Genomic DNA, 23,219 nt, shown 5'->3' with positions numbered 1-23,219 from the left:
CCCCTTTCCCAGGGAGGACAGGGCGTGAGGAACTGGGAGCTGATACCACAAGGAGAAAGGAGAACTGGAAGCGTTTCACCGGAGGAGGCGGAGCTCCGTGCTCTGACGCCCAAATGAGACGGTCCAGCTGCACGAGTGTGAATTTCTATTTTCGACTGATTTGTGAAGAGGAGGCAGATAACGAAGTGAATGAGGATAAAGACCTGATAACTTCTCCTGCAATTATATGCAAATTGCTGCGATGGGGCTGATGACAGTTTGATTACACACAGTGTGTGTGACACTGCAGGCACACATCAAAATGAAGGACAGCGACCAAGGGCAGCCAGAGCATCTGTAAAGTGCACTTGTGTGAATGTGTGTGAATGTGTGGGTGTGGTGAAATGTGTGATAACGGACAGAGAGGGGCAATGTAGAAGGGGTATTTCTGTATGTTATGATTTAACTGTTGTGATTTTTACAAAAACAACAACTCTAACTAATGACTCTTTTTATTTTGACGATGAAAACACAAATAATTTTTGACAATTTTGGCTTTTAACTTGTCTGCAGATGGTACAAATAACAATGATTCACAGCTCTTTAACTCTTGGTACCATTTCATTTTGGAACTGCAAATAAACTGTGTTATCGTCACTAAAATGGATATATTGGAATTATTTAAATAGTTCCAGTGTTTCTTGCACATGTAGAGGAAGAAGTTAAAGATCAATGACTGTGTTAAATACACAAGCAGCTCTCCTGTGCTCCCCTGAGTGACAGACACACAAAGAAGGCCGGTGTTATGCTGAGGTCCTCGTCACAGGAGCATACGCAGCTAAAGCAGAAACTTCTGTGTTTGACGCCTCGGTCGTTAGGTTAATAAAGTAAAACACTGACTTCTGAGCGTCTGAGTCCTCGGAGTCAAACAAGCTAAACCCACCTTTGTACCTGGAAAAGCCAAATTCTGTGGAAAATGAAACATTCTAATTTGAACCAGAGCAATTAGACGATTAATTTGAGAAGTTTAAATTGGTTGAGTGTGGAGAGAGCGCTGACCTTTGAGGGAACAAAGAGCCAGAGTGTCCAAAACGGGACAAAGCCATCTCAGCTTATTAGGTGTGTGGCACCATTTCCTTTCATATAACTTTCTCTGTGAGAGTCTGGTCTGCTCAACAATACAGGCGTGATAACCAAGCTGCTAAATGCCCATCAGCAGGCTCATTAGCTCAGAGGGCTTTATTTACCGTCTTCAATAACTCTTCATACTAAATGAAATGACGTTCTGTCCCGAGGACGAAACGCTGGCGGGAGCAAACCGCACAATGCAGACAAAACAAAAAAGCTGGAGAACCTATTGTGACAGGAGCGCACTCGCCCAGCTGGCTAATGGGTTCGCAGTTACCAATTAGCCCGGTGAGGTCACGAAGCCTCCATCAAATATTTTGCAGAGACACTTTCTACTAAAAATTAATGGACACCTACCACCCACTGGCATTGCTATAAAGCCAGATATGCATGTGTGTGCACTTCTGTGATTGTGTGTGTGTACCTGAGCACGTATCCCCGGAGGACTCCGTTGAGCTGGGGCTCGGGTGGAGGCTGCCACTGCACCATGATGGACTGGTTGGTGCGCCCACTGGCCACGATGTTCTTCGGGGGAGCGCTGGGTGCCTCCTCCCTGAGCATCAATCTGAAACACACACACACACACACACACACACACACACACACACACACACACATACACACACACACACACACACACACAGAGAGAGAAAGAGCAAATAAGTACCAGAGAGACACATTGTGATCAGGCCCTCTGTGTTTTGTAATGAGGAGATCAGTCAGGCTGAAGAAGTGTAAGAGTTTGTCCAACGTATCTCTTCTCTGGACGGGTTGCACAGTAACAGTGAGTCGACTAAAGACTTGTTTAAGCTCAATGTTTGATGCATAAACTGAGCAGTAGCACTGGAAATCACCAGGGGGCAGTGTTGTCAATAGTTCAGGAGACACGATCACACAACTCAGGAAGACATTTCATCCCTGACAGAACTTTTGGAGCAGAGACTTTTCAAGTTGGTGAGAAACACTCCAGACGCTTTTGAGAATTCCAAGGCATACAGTATACCTTATATGACACAAACCCAAGTATGCCTGCCTATATTTTGAGCGTATTTCTTTCAAAGCATATGAATTATTTAAAACTCAGCGTAAATGAACTAGGGAAGTAATTGTCTTAATCGATCTTCGGGCTGAGAGCTAGCTGGATTTGACGGTTCTCGACCTCTCAGTCCGGTGGTTGTCACGCCATCACTCCCGTAACCCCTCACCCAGACCCGGGTCTGTCGGGGTTCCCTTCCCCGTGGACTGAGGGTCCGTGTGCGGACATGAAGCCGAGCAGCGGAGGCTTAGCTCCGGGCTGCTTCCTCCAGCTGCTAACATCCTCCCTGTGCTGCGTTCAGGGCAACTCGGATATTCCGACCTCCTGCCACATAGCGAACATGCAATAGTTTTCGTCGATGAAAAAAGGTCATTTACTCATTAAATTCTTAATGATCAATTAATCGATTGTCTATTAATTATGCCCATCCCTAAAATGAACGACATGAAAATATGAATATAACAAATTTCCAAGATGTTTTCAAAGCTTTTGGGAGATTATTTTTTTCCATGACTTTTCCAGGCCTGGAAAAACACATTTTAAAAATCCATGACTTTTCCAGGTTTTCCATGACCGTACGAACCCTGTTGGAAGAACTCCGGTCTAAGATCACATGATCATGTTTATCACAGGAGAGATTCTCGGTTCCGAGCTGCAGCTTATAACCGAGCGTCACTTCCAAGCTCGAAGCAGCTCTGATGAATTCTGTCCTCATCCTCCTGGTACATCTTGCAATTTCATTAAAAACATTTGTTTTTCATCTCTGGCTTTATTGTTAATTTATTTCAAACAAGCCGCCGCCGCTGATAAAGCCGGTGAACGCATCACTTCCAGTGCGCCGCCGGATCTCTCCTGGGAACGATGGAGCCGACACTGGGAGTTTAAAACAACAACATGTGAAACACGTCCGTGAACTCGCTGTGAGACGAGTTGTTTCATTCACTATCGGCAGAGAACAACAAATAACACATTTACTGTCTGCATGTTGCAGATGATTGTTTTTGACTTGAGTTTTGTTTTTTCCTAATTACGTTTCATCTCTACTCCAGTGATCCTCGTCTGGTGAGTTTCAGCCTCAACCCGACCGCAGCCGCCCCAGTGGAGCAGCTACACACCATGACAGCAGCAGGAAGTTAAATCACTATTAGCCATGAGCTTGTCTTTTCAGTGTTATCCCCACCTCTCTCTCTCTCTCTCTGCCCCCCCCTCCTCCTCCTCTCCTCTGTCACTCTGAATCAGTTTCCCAATCTTTCTTTTTACACTTTGAACTTCTTCTCAAGTTTTATTCTCCCCCCATCTGCAAACTTTCACCTTTCATCCATCATGTCCTTTGGCCTCAATTATTTCATCCTTCTATCTTTTACTCATCTCCCTTCCTCATGCTCTGCTCTAAAACTACCCCCCCACACACACACCACCCCCCCCGACACACCCATAACCCCTGCACCCCCCCACCCGTGATTAAAGCTCCCAGCCCTCTCATGGTTGATAAAGCACACGGGCCGACTTGGTCAGCTTCTGGCTTTACTGTAAGCAGCTCAGCTAATGTAATCAGAGCCATATGTGAACACACACACACACACACACACACACACACACACACACACACACACACACACACACACACACACACACACACACACACACACACACACACACATAAACAAATTTCTCCTGCTTAAGACACACTGCTACATCCGATGGTCTTTTCCCTTCCATGGATTACGCCTGCAGATTTACATTACCCTCTCTCGCCAAACCCCCCCCCCCCATCTCTCCCAGAATGATTCTCTATAAGCGATTGAGCAATTAGCTGTGGTTTGGGTTCCCCCCGTATTTGTGTGTGTGTGTGTGTCTGAATCTGTATGTGCCTGTAAATGTGTGTGTTTGTGTGTTTGTGTGGAAGCTGTTAGCTGGAGACTTGTGCAGGCGGATATACGGCACAGGCCAGTGGTTTTACAGCTGTGCTTTACTTCCATTAGGTTAGGCACTGTCAGACAGCACCAGGTGCTGCAGGCGCAGACATCTACACACACACACACACACACACACACACACACACACACACACACACACACACACACACACACACATGGGCTAATGGGCCTTGTGTGAATGAGATGGGCATTAGTGTAGCCGTCTGGAAATGGGGTATATATATAATCCTCAACTCTGCCACTGCTTCTGACTGAAATTGATGACACACATTAATGCACATACACAAACTCACGCCGCACAAACACCTACAAACCCCATACAGTACCGAACAGATGCGGCCATTCACTGTGTGACTGCAGATGAAACACACACACATACACACGAACGCACATTAACACACTTCTGCTGGATTTGCAGAAACTCCTCGTGAATCGCCTTAATTCCCTGCCGCCATTTACGAGTGAATATTTCATTCAGTCGGTTCAGTGTGAGGACATCGACTGCACAGTGGAGATTACACACATGTATAAAAACACCAACACACCTACACACTCCACTTAACAGCCGCACACATTCACACCGACACTCATACATCAAGCGCACACTGCACAACGACACCGGCTGATCGCTGCTTGACACACTTTCTCTGTCCCCTGTTATTAAGGAAAGGAGGAAAGCTTTCAGCTGGAGATCTACATGTTTTCTAGTCTTAGTGAAAGTGTGTGTGTGTGTGTCTGTGTGTGTTGGATGGTGGTGGTGGGAGTTTGTGAGTCTCTCTGCTGTGGGAATTAGAAAAACTTTCTATCTTAGTCCTTCTCCACAGTCCAGTGCCCGTGGCTTTCTCACCAAATCCACGTACACACGACTCTTAAATTTAACGGTGTTACCGAGACGTTAAGTCGGCTTCTATTCAAACAGGATGGGAAAAATATTGGTCCAGCCGGGAATGAGAAATAGAGCAATGTGAATGGAGGGTTATAGAAATAAAAAGAAAAAAGGAAAGAGAGAGAAAGCAGATGTGATGTGACTGGTTACGACCAACTGGATAAATGACCTTATTTTCTTCTCGCCTGACACTTTTAGTCGAGTCTCCTTTAAATGTTGTGCTGTAGCGCTGGAGGTTAAAAGCTGCTCTAATGGAAGAGGCTGACACACTAAAGAGACTCTGTCGGGGAAATGAAACGCCGTGGATCCTCTCCCAGTGAATCAGAAACCAGCTGAGGCTCAGATCCACTACTGTACACGTCCTTTAAGTTTCTAACTTAAATAAAAACAACATTCATACACATACACGTCCACGTAGCAGCTTCCAAAACAATTCAAATGTCAGTGTAGATACTGTGTTATTATTGCTGGTGGTGGTTTAAAAGAAAAACGCATTCTGCACGAACATAAGATAAGAAAGCCGACTGTAATAATGTAATGATTTTCTTTTAAACTGTATTCAATGTACCTCGTCTCCCGATGTTGATTTACTGTCACACGCTTACAACAAACAAAGAAAATAAACAATCTGAGCTGTAGCTGCTCCTGTCTGCTCGTGTCTGTACATGATTGTGTCTGTGGAGCAGGGAAACACTAACGACCTGCATCCAGACAAGAGGTCCATCCGTTTATCGGGTTCGGCTAATTTGAGGCCGATTAGAGCTTTTCTCAAACAATGAGCGGTCGATGGACGTGAGTGTCGGCTACAGTCGCTGATCCTCGGTGCTGCTGGTGATAAACAACATTCTCGTAGAAGCGACGCCTGGAAAGAGACGTGTTTTGGCTCATGGACAGTGGTGAGCCATTAAAAATCATTATCACTGTTGACTCCAATGTGTCAGCGGCTCACTGATGGATTGAATTCTTGAACAGGATGAGGATCCCTCGACTTTTCCTCTCGTGCCACAGTGAGTTCATGAATCTCCTGTGAATCCTCTCTACCGCTACCAGATACATAACCATATCATATTTGGTACAGATATTCATGAACAGGAGGAACTAAGGAGATCCGTTGTGCTAAAATCATTTTAATTTAATTTAGTTAATTTTAATTTATGATCTGCAAAATATTCTCTCACTAGAATCTCTGTAGAGCTCGAGCTCTGCCATCAGCCCCTGGGACTACATTCTTGATTTCATTAAATTTAGCAAATTAGTAAATGCATTTCTCTTGTATGCAGTGCCGGATTCAGGATCTTTCTAAATGAGGGGCCCATGAAGGGACACAGTTTACACAGAGGAGCCAATTATAGGGGCTCGGGTTAGTTTAAGAGTCGCACAACTCCTGATTCAGTAAAGTGCACATTTAACTCAATCCTTGTTTACTCTATAGCTTTGAGTGAAGCCCTACAACATTTAATATAGTTAAAAAATTGTATTTGTTGTCATATTTATAGTTTGTGTTATTAGTTAGTGACTTGTCAGCGATCGCCCCTGCTTAGATACAAACAATATCTAAATCTACTGACCTCCAAAAACTTCTAATTCTATGCGATACTGCATCATTATGAAAAGCTCAAGTTAAAGTTCTGAATTTACCTCATTCCTGTTTTATTTTGACTCGTATATATATATATATATATAGAACGTATAGTGTTTGTTGTTTGTGTTTCAAGCTCACATCTAAAAATGTTCCCAGAACCGCAGAGTGAGTTTTACTGCTGTTCCTCTGCACCCCCTCCAAACAGTAAACATCAGACCTATATAAACACACAGTAATGAGATGACTCAGGCTTATATTTATGTGCCAGTGTACGTCCTGCTTATATTGTCGGTATCAGTGGAATCCAGCCAGGTACATGTAGGAGGAGGCTGCAGCTTATTTCCTCCTGTTCCAAATGTCCAAAGACAACATGTAATTTAACTAATAATGAGCTTCTCCTCTGGCAGAGCTCTTCTCTCTGCAATCATCTGCTCCACATCATAAACTAGAGTAATCACTCGCCACATTAAAAGAACCTTTGCAGCAACAATGAACCACAGATTCACAGAGAAGATGTTGGAAAGCAACAGAGAAAATCCCTTGCAAATGATAAATCTGAGAAGCTCCTAAAGCATTAAAAACATCCACATGCACATTAGGCTTGTGTATGTTTCTACGCTTTGACAGTAGAATTCCCCCGGAGGAGATATTCTAATGTGTTCTGGTGCTGAATGAACAGCTGGAATAAAAAAAAAATATAAATAAAAGAGAACGGAGACGGATGGTTTAAAGTTGCGATGATGCCTGGAAGTTCGGGGCATTTCTGCATAATCTGTCTTATGTGTTAATGCTTCCTCTGTACAGACGGTAATGGTGTGAGTGCACGCCATGCATGAGTAAATCCCCGTGTGTGTGACAGTCCAGATGGTATAATTGGATTCATAGAAAGAGTTTCTGCATTAAGAAGTAATGTTTTTCAGCTCTGATCACAATCGTTCACATGCTCTCACTGGAGGATCGTCTCTCATGACCTCTTTTCCTGGAAACATGGTTCTCTCTTGTGCGAGAGGAGGCGAGAGAACAGACACGCAGGGTGAGAAGCTCTGAGTAGAGCCCTTATGAAACCACACTTTAATTCCCTAGATCCAGATTTGAATATGGATTAGGGTTGCAAAGGGGCGGAAAGTTTCCGGTAAATTTCCGGAAACTTCCCAGAAACTTTCCACGGGAATATTAAGCTCAGGAAGTTGGGGAATTTTTAACAAAAAAAAAAAATATGCAAATGAAACGCTAAGCAATAAAAACATCATTCAAAACTCTATTTTAAAGATGTATGGAACGTTGAGTTTCAACCCTCCACTGTGCATTCTTCCATCACATGCACAGATAACTCCCAGCATCCTTCACTCTACAGCAGGGCTATTGAGGCCTGCTGTAGAGTGCAGGACTAGTCAGATAAGTTCCGATGATATTACTGGGGAAAATATATTAGCATGCTGATTGAGGATTGTTCATCTGTTCATCTAGCCTATTTCCATTCTTTTATCCATCAATTGTAAAATATTTTTACAGACTATTCCAATTGTTTGGCTAACTATTTATATCTCTGGCATTGCATTAGTGTTTTTTTAGAAACTTTTTTCTCATCTTATTCTACAGAACAATGCCATCTCATGTGTGGAGGCATTTCACCCCATCCAATGTAGAAGGAAAGGCTGTGTACATTTGCAAATACTGTACAAAGACCTATGTTAAGAATGACACAACGATGCAGAAGCATATAGTCAAGTGCCCAAAGTTTCCTCAGGGATCAAATCAGCCTATGAAAAATCCAAATGTTTATATTTATGTCTGTATATGACAAGGTAAATACAGTTAGTATAAATTACCCACAACATGGAAAGTTTCCAACTTTGAATATTCCCGGAATTTTGCAACCCTAATATGGATAAATATCAGTCCCCTGAGTTGTTTTCATCAAGAGCCCTGAATTACTTTTCCAGAAATCCAGGAAGATGCAGAGAATCCCACATTGATAAAGAACATTAAAATAAATTCTTGGATCCACGGCAAAATTAAAAGGCTTCTTCCCGGAGCCACATCGTATCCTTCCACCAAATATCATGGTAATCTATCCAGTAGCAACAAACCAATAGACAAACAAACGGACCCGGGGGGAAAACGTCAAAAGGGTTTAAAGTATAAATGAATGTTGTCGTGTTAAAGATCCTCATCAGGAGAAGAACAAAATGGGAGCGTGCAGAAGCAGCTGGACGTTCAAACTTTAATAAGGGCTTCTTGTCATCAATATTACAAAACCGCTCCTTCTCTCGCTCCTCTGTTCCCTCCCTCTGTCCACATCACTGTAGTTTGTCATCCTTCTCATTCTGCACCCGAGCTCCAGCAGGACACTCTCCCTCCGCCTCGCTCTCTTCCCGGTGTTTTCAAGTGCGGCCTCAGCTTTGGCATCGGCGACTAATCGTGTGCGCGTCCAGGCAGACGTCCAGCAGATGAGAAGCAGAGTGCACGTGGTTACGTATGAGACCAAACCCCGAAGTAGAGAGGTGTCCATCTGGTCTGATGCGCCGACCAGTGATGACTTGTCCTCCTGCCAGTCATTCGTTTGAAGGGGATCAATCCAATCTACTCTCCAGGGCCCCTGACAACCAACCTTGGACTATAGAGCCCGGCTGTTGGACACAAACAATAGCCTGGTGCATGTAGGAGGAGAGTAACGGCTGAAAACAAGAAGCACTCAAGCCGTTCTTTGGATAAAAGGAGAACAAAGGGGAGAAAGATTCAGAGTATGACACGCTGGAGAGGAAAGAACTACACGCTGAGGGGGGGAAGGAAAGTGGAAGAGAGCGATCTGAGGCGTGTGAACGTGACGTCTACAGCTCCCGTTGATGCTGCTGAGTCTATTTGGCTGAAAAGCAACTGGCATCTGCCTCTGGTCAGACTCTGCAGCCAGAGAAAAACCATGTTCATGTGTGTGTGTGTGTGTGTGTGTGTGTGTGTGTGTGTGTGTGTGTGTGTGCATCGTCACATCTGTTGCATTGTGCACATGACGGAGATTTGGTGCGAGTGTGATCTTTAACTAAAACTCTCGCCACACCTCCACTAAACCCTCAGTCACTGCAGTTCCATCACTGCTATGGCATCATAATTATCCCCATGAGGGTTTTGTCTCTTGGGATAAACATGAAACTCAAACACACAAACATAAAAACATCTGCACGGCAATTTATTTACTTTTCAGGCCAACGCTCTCTTTTTTTACACACGAGGAACCATTAATTTCATCATTTTTGCTGCTTACGTATGTGCAATGGAACACACACACACACACACACACACACACACACACACACACACACACACACACACAGTGTAGACATGGATGTGATGAATATAAATTGCTCATTGCAAAGGAAATGGATTCTAAACAAAAACGACTGCTACCTTCATTCTCGCCTTGTTAGAATCCTTCCATGTTTCATCCCCATTCTGAATCCCATATTCCTATTCATCCACATGATAACCTACACACACACAGAGACACACACACACACACACACATTCTGCCACTTACTTAGACACACAAATTAGAGTGTGTGTGGGTGCATACACTGCGGCTTGTGACTGTAGAAAGGTTTCTGTTTATTCATTCCCAGTTTGTGTGAGGCAGTGTGACCAAGTCTATTACACAGAGATGGAACAGGGCAAATAAAAATCTATTTCACACAAATCATCGCGTGTTCTACATAAAGAACGGGTTTCATGCTTTCTGTGGAAAACATCAGTGAAATAGTGATTGTGGGAGTGTGGCATCACGAGAAGTAAAGTATCGGTAATAGTGAGTCCGTGTTGCTCTCTTACCGTTGTGTCTCGGCGCTGTACTGACCCCGGCCCACTTGATTGACAGCACAGAGTCTGAACTGATAGGTCCTGGCCGGTGTGAGCCCGCCCACCGACACCTGGGACACGGCGGGATCGACCTCCGACAGGTACACCTTCCACGGCGAGTCTAGACGGAGGGGACCAAAGATTAGAGGCTGATAATATCTGGCGGAGGCAGGACAAGCAGAGACACTCAGGACCCATGAATCAAAAGAAAAGAGCGGTAGGAACAGATAAAAGAGGCGATGGAAGGATGGAGGAAAGTTTAGATGGAAGAAGGGGATTAAGAAGGAAGCCGGTGTGTGTCCGTGCCAGCTTGTTGAAAACGTATCTTTCTTCTGAGGACACCACAGACAGTTACACTAGTATCACTGCAAAAGCTACATGTCAGAATAAGAGAGAGGGTCAGTCCGACATGGAAATACACAATGTATGAATCTAATATTTAACACAATCTCACACACACACACACACACAATAGGTAGTAAACAGAACTCAATGCTTTGGTTCAGTCTTCACAGAAATCAACATTTAACTCTCAGCTTTTCCTGTATCTCTCTCTTCATCCGTCCTTGTTTTGGTCCCTCGTCGCATTTTCTCTCTCGCGTCTCTCGAGTTCATACAATTATTATTTTTTTATCCTTGTTTTGGAAAGTACTGTCTGAAGAGCAGCAGTTGAAATTGCGACGGTAGAGGACTTGAAGTCCTATTCATGCTTTCCCTCTAAACGTTATCAGGGTTATGGAAATTCTACGGTTTAGGTTTATTTTGTTGATTTAGTTTTTATTCTGTAGTAGAAAATTAACTAAGCAAGGTTGAAAAAGTATTTTGTATTTGGACAGTAAGTGTTTAAAGCCTTCTCAAGAGACTTTTATGACTTGTATTTACATACAACAAATGTTTGATGACTTGAGCTGTTTTATGGTCGGAACTGTTTATGACGTGAATACAGTGAGACCTGTTGTGACTTAATCACCCATCAAAGGAAGGAGTGTATGTCTTCTTATCACCTTAGGAAACACATGTGAATCAGCTGTTGTATTTAGATTCCTCTCCTTCCCCCACCTATGGAACCTGTCTGGATTGGTTCAAAGAGACAGCCCTCAGTCCTCCTATATAAGACCCTTGTATCTGACTGTTCTTCATCTTCACTCTGAGACCCTTGCGGTTTCCCTGTGTTGATCCTTTCTGCAGAAAGCCCCTTTATTAAATACACGTAGATAACTTTTTTGTTTCCAGCCTCTTGTATCTCCAGATTTCCATCACAATTCTCTTTCACTTGGAATACATTGTGTTATTTGTTTGGCGTCAGAGGAAGACACTTTTCTCTGAGGTAGCACTTGTAGCATCCAAGGTTGAATCAGGAAGCCAGATCCATATTGTCTCTGTGAGGCGACACTCAGACTTTCCCTGAGACACAACACCGTTTTGTCGAGATGAGCCGAGGTTTAGACATATTTGTTCCATTAGAGCAGCAGCACATGAAGACTAATGGAATGTGGCCACTACAATCCTCCTTTCTGCTTTGTCAGGATCCGATTTGATGGCGATACACCTGTTCCCTTGTTAGCTCTCTGTACGGATCATCAGCCCGGGCTCCCTGACGCCTCCGGGATTGAGAATGAATACCTCCACCTCAAACACCATCCATCTCCAGATTAACTCTCACATCCAGCACAATCCCCCTTCACATTCAGAGCGGAGATTATTCAAAATGTCTAAACTATAATGCGTCATCGTTTCCTCCTCGTCCCTCAGTCTCGAGCCAGGTGCTCGGCTGTGCACGTAATGTTTTCGCCGAACCACTCGTCCCTTTAGTTTACAGCCGGAGAGAGAGTGTCTCTGCAGCCGTCTCCCTCCTGTCTCTCTACCCTCCTCGGTCCCGCTCTCATCTTTCTCTTCCCCACCTCTCCTTCTCTTTTGACAGAGAGCCAGCCTGCTGTTAAAACATCTGCCGTGGAGCGAGTGAGCGACAGAACGAGAGGGGGAGGCGTAACGAGGGAGGGAGGGATGGATGGATGGAGGGAGGGAAAATAAGAGTTTATTTATAGGGGAACCAGGATGAACATTTACACAGCAACACCATTCTCCATATGTCTGCCTCTTGTAAATGAGTGTGTGTCAGTGCCTGGTAGACAGCAAGTGTACAGCTGTTTGCCGCTTTGCTGCTCAGGGACTATAAGAATGAACACATACACACACATACACACACAGACACACACACACACAGACACACAAACAGACACACACAGATACGTACTGTTCTCCGATAGCTCCAGCAGGTAATACAGAAGAGGGGAGTTTCCATCGAAGGGGCGGAGCCAGGACAGGTGGACGGAGCGGGAGTCGGAGTCGTTGAGCCGGGCCGTCAGGGAGCGGGGGGAGTGAGGCAGCTCTCTGAGAACAGCCAACACAAAACAACATCACATGAGCTTAACAGACATTTCTCCAGTGAATTCATCAGAACTGAGTCTTATGAGGAAAAGTTGTTTTGGCATTTTTGCCAAGAATTAGATGAAAGGATCTGAGCACTGAACAGGAAGCTAGAGGCAGCAGCTGGTTAGCTTAGCATCGTACAAAGACAGGAAATGGGAGGAAACAGCCGAGCTCTGTCCATCAAAAAGAAACAAAATCAAACCAATAGCATCTCTACAGGTTTTAATTAGGACGAAAGGAAGTGTTATATAAAAATATTCCCATGGTTACAACTAACAACCAAAGGAATTGATTGAAAAACGTAAAACCTATTTGTCTATTTCTTGGTTGCAACCAGTGGAGAAAGTAGAAAGAACAGTTCGAACACACAACTCCCAATAACACCACAACTAGTCATTTTCACACTTGATATAAACTGGTTTTTCTACAGATTAAATAAAAAGTTGTGCATAACTTGTAAATTTTGCAAGCAGATGTATTTTTACCTTCAGACCAAACCAGACCTGATTCCAGTCTTTTTCTCAAACTAGTTTCAGCTCTCGATTTATATTTCCGCTGCCGAAGTGAAGAAGTATCAATTTCTCATCTAACTCTCCACACGGAAGCAAATCACCATATTTTCCAATGTGTGAAACTAATATAAACTATAAACAAGTCTGTGAAAATGTGCCAAGACGTCTCATCAGACTGATATTTGTTGCCTGTGTTTTGCTTTTCTATTAGATGTGTGTGGTAGAATAATGTTGGCACCGACAGTCCGGGACCAGTCCCAGTGGATGAATACCTTTTATATATATATCTGTGGTTTGCTTATTTTTTATGCTGATATTTTTCCCCCTGTAGGTTTGCTGCACATATCTTACAACATCTATTAAAACCAAAATCCTCCAGACACTTGGCCGTCCCCCTGTGAACGCTTGTGCATCGCTGCCATGTTAATAACAAAGACAGCAACACAGATATATTCATGAAAGCAATACAGAGTGTCCAGACGTTTGATTAAACTGAATTTAGTGGCTCATAACTCTGTTTAAAAAACAGTTGGCCTGAAGGAGGAGAGGAAAGGGAAAGCAGATATCAGGTTCTCTCTGGGTGAAGGTAATAATAAGAGTGAGGATATTACCAGAGCACATAAAAGATCAATATAAATATATTTACACTGAAAACTTGATGAAAAACGAGGTCCCTTGAGCCCATACTGGCTGCATCTCATATTCATAAGCTCATCAATTATTACTTATTAATTATTATTATCAATGATGTGTGAATATCCAATCCGAGGGGTCTCCTCTTGACAGACCGCAGCCTCAAGTTTCATCAGAATATGATGCAGTTAAAATGTGTCAAAGCTTGTTTTTAGTTCACGCTGCCTTACATTTTTAAAATTCATGTGTGGAACATGTCAGAAAATGAGGAAAAGGGAAAAATGAGAGAGAAACGAAGAGGAAGAAGCAAGTGAGGCAGAGAGGGAGCGAGGGGAAATGAGAATGATGTTTTCTTCTCCGAGCTGACATGATTGTATTAATTAATAGATGAGCTTAGTGAACGTTAGAGCCGATACCTTCACGCAGCAAACGCACACACAAACACACACAGACACACACACTCACAAACACATGGGTGGGTCTTGTGGGAGCTGAACCAATAACCTGCTGGTAATTAGTCTGTCTCCTCAGACGCCGGCGTCTGTTACCCTCTGTGACCCGTTGATACTGAGCTAACGAGAATGTCAGTCACACGCATTCACACACACACACACACACACACACACACCACACACACAGTCGTACAGGAAGCCCTTCGTTCCCCCACATATTTTCCGCGGAGCCCTAATCAGAGATCCGCTCCCTCCCTCAGAGTTTGACACATGCAACCTCTCATCGTTCTATAATTTATAAGGATTCAGACTCATGTTCTCTCTCTCACGCAGCCTACAACTGCATTAATATATCATAAGTGCCTTTTTATAAGTATATTGTTCGAGTACACATTTATTTACAAATGCCACCACCTGACTCTCCTGTCCCAGTGGCTGTGTGACGTCTGAGGAGTGGCTGCTCTCACACTCACCATGTGGATGCTTTCATGAACAAGTTTCACACTTTAAGGATCGAACCCGGCTCTGACTGCGTGCACACGTCACCTGATCACAGATATGACCTTACACTACGTCTAATAATAACTCACATTCAATCGCCACATTCCCACACTTTGTACTTTTAATTGCATTGACAAGTCTTTGGGCGAGAGAGCGTCTGCTCACTGATAGAATGTGGTTATTATTGGATTTTTTTTTCATTAGGCTGCAGTGAAATAATCTGACAGTAACACTTGCAATGCAATGTGCCAAATTACCTATCTGCAGCTTTTCCTAAATCACGTTCTGCAGAGTCAATCACTTTTTTGTTATTTTAACGCTCGACCCCATCGAGTCCTCTCTGCCAATCACAGCTGTGATTTCAATCACTCGGATCGCTCGCTGGGGATTGGTTGATTTCCTTCTTGATTGCTGTGCAAAAAGTCAAAGTGATTTTTGTGTCCAATCAAAAGGAAAGAATAATATCTCCCTTTGTGTTTTTTGGATGAAAGTCTGCTCTGTATTTGACTCTATGTCATAAATACTGATGGAAATGTAAAGCACAGGATTATGTAGAGAAGAAGAAGCAGAATAAGAGTTGGATGAGACTGGTTAATATGCATCAGTGGTTAGCTTATCTTAGCATAAAGAGTGGAAACCATAGAGCGTGTAACGTGTTTCAGGCAGAAACGACAATGGACACTTAGCTCCCGACATCTTCCAGGATTCTTTGCACTCACATGACTTCCAGGCGCGCAGAGTGAGAATCGTTGCCGGCCTGTGATGTCACCGTGCAGGTGTAGTCCCCGATGTCACCTGACCACGTCTGGCCAATCGTGAGAGAGCCCTGGCGCACAGCGACACGGGCGCCACTGGTCGGAGGGACTGGTGTACCGCCACGATCCCACTTGAAGCTACGACAGGGAAGTAAACGAGTTCTTTATACTGAATGCATCCACTGCACATGACACATAGAGAATCACGTGTTCATAGGATAAGTATTCATGTAATAAAGATAAAAAAAGTGACCTGATATTGACTCTGGGGTCATATGTGGCGTTACAGTCCAGGACAGCAGTGGTTCCCTTGATCACACGCTTGTCTGTCGGAGGCACAGAGATGATTGTGCGTCCTGAAGAAAGACCAAAGAGAAAAAGTTTAAAAACAGAGAAAGAGGAAAATAGAGGTGGGATAAATGTAAGAGTTTGAATTAGTTTGATATTCTCCTCTGGTATTAACTAATTCAATATGTGTGGTCATTTAAATATCTGCTGCTCCGGAGTAATTCGACAGTCTTTCATCTGAAGCTGTCAGGATGTAAATACAAACACAAGGCAATCAATAAGTTCACCATAAGTTTATCAATCCTCCCTTCACTCGACCAATCAGATGATTATTTCACCATTGCACTGGTCCACCGCATCAATAACCAATCCCACGGCGGCTCACTAGCCTCAGCTAATGCGATTGGACAGCAGCTGATAAATTACTGTTCCACGACTTCTGTTTGAGTCTGTTTAGTAAATGTATATCGAGCAGTTTAGTGTAGTTTTTTTTGTGCGTGAGCATCGTGAGTCTTACGCCACACGGTGAGCGCCGCCGTGTGGTTGATGCTGCCCTCGGAGTTGGAGGCGGTGCAGGTGTATTCTCCCGAGTCCTGGAAGCTGACTGGCTGAATCTGCAACCCCCCCGACTGCAGCTGCGTGAACCTGGGAACCTGCACCGAGCCGCTGGCCAGTACCTGCAATCCTACAGAGAGAGAGAAAGAGAGAGGGAGGGAATTATAAAAACAGCCTTGAGGTGGAGGAGAGTAATTAAGACATAAGTGTGTTTTTAATTACAAACACAGGATGTTTATCAGAGTCGGTGTTCACAGCGTGTCTCACGGAGCGGCTGCTGTCCGTTACCTTTCCTCCAGGTGATGGCAGGTTTCGGAGCGCCGCTCGCCTGGCAGGTGAACAACGCCGTGTTGCCATCGGTTACTGTTTGGTCGAATGGGGGGGAAGTAAATGTCGGGGCCACGCCTGAAACGCAAAAGTGAGAGAGCGTGAGAGGAGAAGAAGAGACGGGTGAGGAAGAAGAGAAGAAGCTGATTATGAGGGAGAAGACAGAAGAATGGAGAACGTGTCCTCTGTGATCAATGAAGGTTTTATCCGTTATTTGATAGAACATGTTTGTGCATAAATGTGGAAGGTGGAGGTGGGAAAGCTCCATGGAGACTTTTTAATTATAATCAAGCGCTCACTAAACACAATGTGACAAAAGAGACAAATATAACTTTAATTTAGCAGCTGAAACATGAAGACAACTATCGAGTGAAGTCAGAACATTGAACTTGTTTTTTAGAATGTGAAAAAAATTCATGTTTTAGTTTTGTGCTGCCCAGAAAAACTCACTTTCTAAAACAAACAGCATAGTAGGTGTTTGATTTTCTAATTAAATTGCTTCTGACTCTTTGACCTGCAGCCTCTCATTCCTGTCAGCAGCAGCAAATGTCTGTTTACAGGTTTACAGAGAGTTCAGTAGATAAATGAAATTGTCTATTTCGAACAATACAAATTATTATAATCAGCACATACTTGGAAAATTAATTCAAAGTTCGATTCGGTTTTAAAGCGAGACGCCAAGAAGTCATTGACGATGAGGATTTCCTGATGTACTTGATGGGAAACGACATATGATGTGTTTTCTGACGCCCTAAAGACCAAATGATCAAACTGAATAATTGAAAAAAATCACCTGGAAACTGATAATGAAAAGCATTGATTATTCTTTGTAGTTGCAGCCCTTAAAAAGAACTAGAGCGTGAATAAGCTCATATAAAGAAGCTGACACCGACAAACAAGGGAGAAGAAAAGCAAGTTCAGTCGAAGCGTTAACTCAGACAAATGAGAAACAAAGTGAAGGAGGAGAGATGGAATCAAGACAGGGAGGAATTAGCAGGTATCGTATATTTTGAGCAGCCGAGAGGTGTCGATGATGGTGAAGTTGATGCTGAAGGAAGAATTCTCCGCGGACCCAGAACTTGCTTGTACAGTAAAATTTTTATTACAAAGCTCACAGATCGGGACGGACTCTAGAAGTCCGGAGACATCCACCTTTTTAGGAGTCGAGCCCACATTATATAGAGAGGTTGCGACCCAAGGCAACACAAACGTCCCAAATCTCGTGGTTCAACAGTACATAACTGCATGTGTCTAAGCATATAATGTAAATGAAATAGTGTATTCATAAAGACATGCCTCATCTCTAATGATGATGTCCCATGTTCTATACTCATCCATTAACAGGTCAGTGATCATTTCCCTAGAGGAGAGAACTAACTAAAAATACAAGGAGGAGTTACTGAGAATCTTAAGATGAGGGCTGCTTACTAAAACATGTGATTCTGGTTCATACCCAGGTTACAGGGATCTGTTTAGCTGAATTTACCACACAGGGTCTATAATAACAGTGCTGCTGCAGGTGTGTGTATTGATTAGGGTTGCATAGGGGCGGAAAGTTTCCGGTAAATTTCCGGCAACTTTCCGGCAACTTTCCACGGGAATATTAAGCTCGTGAATTTTGGGAATTTTGAAAAAAAAAAAAAACTATGCAAATTAAACGCTGAGCAATAAAAACATCATTCAAAACTCTATTTTAAAGATGTATAGAATGCAGCACACGCTGCACGTTGAGTTTCAACCCTCCACTGTGCATTCTTCCATCACATGCACAGATAACTCCCAGCATCCTTCACTCTACAGCAGGGCTGTTGAGGCCTGCTGTAGTATGCAGGACTAGTCAGGTAAGTTTCAATGATATTACTGGGGAAAATATATTAGCATGTTGATTGAGGATTGTTCATCTGTTCATCTAGCCTATTTCCATTCATTTATCCATCAATTGTAAAATATGTTTACAGACGATTCCAATTGTTTGGCTAACTATTTATATCTCTGGCATTGCATTAGTGTTTTTTTACAAACTTTTTTCTCATCTTATTCTACAGAACAATGCCACGTGCACTATCTCATGTGTGGAGACATTTCACTCCATCCAATGTAGAAGGAAAGGCTGTGTACATTTGCAAATACTGTGCAAAGACCTATGTTAAGAATGACACAATGATGCAGAAGCATATAGTCAAGTGCCCAAAGTTTCCTCAGGACTCAAATCAGCCTATGACACAACAAAATGTTTATATTTATGTCTGTATATGACAAGGTAAATACAGTTAGTATAAATTACCCACAACATTTCCAGTTTATTCCCGTTAATTCCCATGGAAAGTTTCCAACTCCCGGAATTTTGCAACCCAAGTATTGATGTGTGATTGGTTGTGTGGGACGGACTCACTGGAGACGAGCAGCTGAGTGTGAGTCTGCGTCTCTCCTGCAGCGCTGCGGGCGAAGCACTGGTAGATCCCTCCGTCTCCCGGCTGCACCCGGCGCACCGTCAGCCCGGCCGCCGCCGTGACCTTGTACCTGGGGTTCGCCAGTTTGGAGAGAGGCACCGCGTCCTTGTACCACTCTATCCTGGGCTGGGGAACACCTACGCATGGGAAAAAACAACACAAAGAGGGAGAATAACGTCAGCTTTTCCCTTAATAACAAACCAGCTGACCTCAGTGCCGAGCCGATCGTTCAAACTCCCACGAAAAACAGCCTCACACACGCTTTCCTTCACGGTTCTCCACTCGCCCTATAAATATGCATGCGGGCATAATGACTGCTAATAATATATTGATCGGAGGAGGTGGGTGGGAGGGTAAGGGTGGCAGGAGGGGCCAAAAAACAATCTGAATAAAAGATGGGGGACAGAGCAGCACATTGAATATCTACAGAATCAGCAGCCACCTGTCTGACATGCCAGATGTGACAGGCAGGGGGCGCGTGCAATTACTCTGTTTCAACTTCCGAGTGTGTGTGTGTGTGTGTGTGTGTGTGTGTTTGTGTGTGTGTGTGTGTGTTTGTGTGTGTGTGTGTGCACGAGTGGGAGTTTGAGGGAGAGATGAATTTCGCACTTTTTCCTCCATCTGTTGGTGTCAAGCTTTTCACCGACACGTGTGAAATATTCTCCGACCCCCTCCTCGTCTCTCTCTCTCTCTCACTCCGTCACTCCACGCTCGATCTGTCTCTTCTCCGTTCCCTTCGTTCCTCCTCCCGGCCTCCATCCCTCTCTCTCCGTACCCTCGGGCCGCCGCTATTTAATTACACTGCCACTGTATCAGATTACTGAGGAGGGACATCAACTCGCTCCCAGTGGGTGACAGAAAAGAGAGGCAGCATGTTGCTGGGGTTTTTTTTGAGTCCATCTCGGCTCAAAACTGTGTTTTCGTGTAATCCATTTAAAAACAAGAGTCACGAACAAGAGCAATTTTCAGGCTTGGTTTCAGCATGTTAATCTGCTCCCTGCTCAAGAAGCCTTCGAACCAGATATACACTTCCTGAATAACTTCAAACCTCAGCATAATGTGATTTGAACGGAGTCACCTTGACGAAGCCGGAGAGAGAACTCCCGGCGTCTGTGACAAACTTTCTCACGTTCGCTGCACAGACGCCGCCGACGAGTGGATGGAGTTATGAATTCATCGTGTGAGGAGTCGCCACAATCAGTTCAATGAGCCGTCTGAATTTTAACAGCAGCAGGGTATAACCACCCCCCCCTCCCCTCACCTTTTCATCATCAACACTGTGAACAACTTTGAGGAGACGCTGTCCTAATGTGTGTCCATCTGTACAATTCATTATGTCTCACCTCATTCTGAAGTTCCCAGGGAAACCAACCAGAACATCAACTAGAGGAGGACACACAACTGTGCACTTGTACAACTTTAACATCCACAGTAAAAACAGTGGATACAAATCTTTGCTGAATTCTGCCTGCCTGCATATGATGTTAAAATTGTTAAGGATGTTTTTAACGTGGCACCAACGCAGGAAGGAGTTCTCCTGAAGAGTGTGGATTAACCTGTCAAATCTCATACTTCTATTTTATCTATTTTTGGGATGTAACAGTTTTCTAATTGCATCACAAAGATCTGATTTTCTTCTTTATCTCCATTGCAGAAAAGGTTTGAGTCAAGTTTAAGACACAAGATGATTCACGTGCGTCTTTTTCTATTTGCACTTAATTGTTTAATTTGATTGATTTGTCAACTTTTCTAACTTGGCAAAGAATTTACTTTTCTTTTTGCAACAGTCAATATTTGCTTTTAATTTTTAATTCAAATTGTGCAATTTGAATCATTGAAAAGGGGATGGGAACACAGACTGCCATATTTTCTCCTCTCCTTCTCTTGAGGAGCAACCTAGTTAATTTTAAACACACTGAGTCACACAGACACACACACACACACACACACACACACACACACACACACACACACACACACACAGACACACACACACACACAGTATACCTGTAGCGAGGCAGGGGATGTCTACGCTCCGGTCCAGCTCAGCAAAGATCTTCCTCTTGGGCTGGGCGCTCAGAGAAGGCGGTTCTGTTTGAACACAACATTCAAAGCATTAGAATAAAGCAGTGAAATATAGAAGAAAAACACTCAATATATGTATAGAATAACTTCTCAGAAAAAACAACAAACAGCAACAGTCTCTTTCCTGGGAGCAACATGTCGGAACTTCTAATAACAAGGACCAGAAAACACGTTTAATCATTAAACATCTGGAGGGGGAAGAATCTCAGAAGAAGAACTGGGAGTCTCTCTCCGAGTATTCATTCTGTAGCAGAGGAGTCAGCACTGCAAAATAACAATGGGTCCCCCCCCCCCTTTGGCCCTGGGTATCCTCAGTGTCACTGGGGGGGGGGGGACTTTCACAGAAACACACATTCCCTGGATTTGAATGCGAGTATTTGCCTTTTGGTGTCTTCCTCTTCTGCTACATGTGATATCAGAATTACCTCCTCCTCCAAACAATTGTTAATATTTAGCGAGAGATATTGACACCACGAGCCCAGAGAAGGTGGAGAGGGTGGAGAGGGTGGAGAGGGCGACACAGCAGCTAATTCATTTTCAGTCTGGCATCTCTGGAAAAAGTGGCTCCCCACAGAACTGGCACCTGTTCGCCTGAAAAATGACTTTGAGGAAAATTAAATGTCCAGTGAACGCTCTAAATAATGAATGTGCAAACTGGGTTTTCACAAAGATGGAATTCTTACTGAAAGAAAAGACGTGATTTTAATAGAAGTTTCACCTCTGTGCCCTTTTCCTCTCCACACGTGTAACAAGAGGAACGATGCAATAATAATGTTTCTGACACAATGTTGGAATTTTAATGCCGCTTCATTTTAAGTGGTTTTGTTTTTGTTTCAAGCCGGAGTTTGTGTTCTGTGGTTTCAAGGTTATGAATCCGTGGAGATGAGTCCTGCAGACTGAAGACTACATGGTTTGGAGAGAGGAGCCAAAAACCAGAGCATATCACTAAGAGTTCCATTTGCTTTGTGGAGTCCTGCCCTATGAATTAAAACAATTTGAATGGATAAGTTAGAATTGGATTCACAATTTGGACCTCTACATCTTTACGCCTCAGTGATTATCTTTCACTGTTGTGCTGAGCTTTCTCCGGTCGGGAATGTGTCGCCAAGCCTTGGAAAAGGTAGATTCAATTTGGTGAGGGCAAGGTTTAGGGTTAGGCAATAAAAAAATCAAATTGGTTGAGGTTAGGATCGAAAGCCCTGAACCGATTTTAAAGAGTTGAGTTGCAGCTAAATTCAAGTAATTAAAGAAGTTAAGAGAAAATATAATAAAGTCGTTTTTTGGGGGTAAGAACCTTATCTGGCTGTAAATAAAGGGTTTTATTTAAAAGGTTCAGGTTAGAATTTGTGAGAACATTTTGGTTGTGGTTCAGGATTAGGGATATGGTTTGGTTATTGCATTTAGTTGTGATGTTTCAGGCTCTTTTGACTACGAGTGTCCTCAAAACTCTGGAATGACAAGAATGTGTTGGAATGTGTTGGATTGTGTGTTTGTGTGCATGAGGACAACAGCTCTGCAGACTCTCACGTCCCTGCAACATTTATTCTACTTGTCTACAAGTTCTTTTACAGTTTGCTGCCAACTTTTAAACCCACATGTATTCCCATCTCCTATCTCCATGTGCACGCTGGAGTGTTTTCCTTTTTGACAAGAGAAGGAGAAGGCGCTGAGCGGAGGACAGGAAAACAAGAGATGAATAACAGCCATGTGGCATGACACCGATAACACAGAGACGTTAATCCCCTTCAGTCAGGTGAGTGTGAGGACCTAGACGCACAAATACAACAACACACATTCCACAGCGTTTGGGTGGTTGTGTTTGGAGATTTGAGTTTTC

The 23,219-nt window shown here is 43.6% G+C and overlaps 1 protein-coding gene across 1 annotated transcript in view; it reads right to left on the bottom strand.

The window, feature by feature from the left end:
* The window catches only part of LOC133015820 (protein sidekick-1-like), a 195,781-nt gene that overhangs the window by 64,326 nt on the left and 108,236 nt on the right, over positions 1-23,219 (bottom strand). The window contains exons 9-17 of the mRNA XM_061083097.1: positions 21,305-21,388; positions 19,240-19,434; positions 16,809-16,925; positions 16,483-16,650; positions 15,931-16,033; positions 15,642-15,815; positions 12,649-12,785; positions 10,368-10,515; positions 1,532-1,672 (exon numbers count right to left, since the gene is read on the bottom strand). Coding sequence (XP_060939080.1) covers positions 1,532-1,672; positions 10,368-10,515; positions 12,649-12,785; positions 15,642-15,815; positions 15,931-16,033; positions 16,483-16,650; positions 16,809-16,925; positions 19,240-19,434; positions 21,305-21,388 — 1,267 coding nt within the window. The remainder of the gene's footprint in view (positions 1-1,531; positions 1,673-10,367; positions 10,516-12,648; positions 12,786-15,641; positions 15,816-15,930; positions 16,034-16,482; positions 16,651-16,808; positions 16,926-19,239; positions 19,435-21,304; positions 21,389-23,219) is intronic.

This window comes from Limanda limanda, chromosome 2 (assembly GCF_963576545.1).
Source record: "Limanda limanda chromosome 2, fLimLim1.1, whole genome shotgun sequence".
NCBI lineage: Eukaryota > Metazoa > Chordata > Actinopteri > Pleuronectiformes > Pleuronectidae > Limanda > Limanda limanda.
Note: the sequence above shows the minus strand (reverse complement) of the source record. Positions and strands in the feature narration are given on the sequence as shown.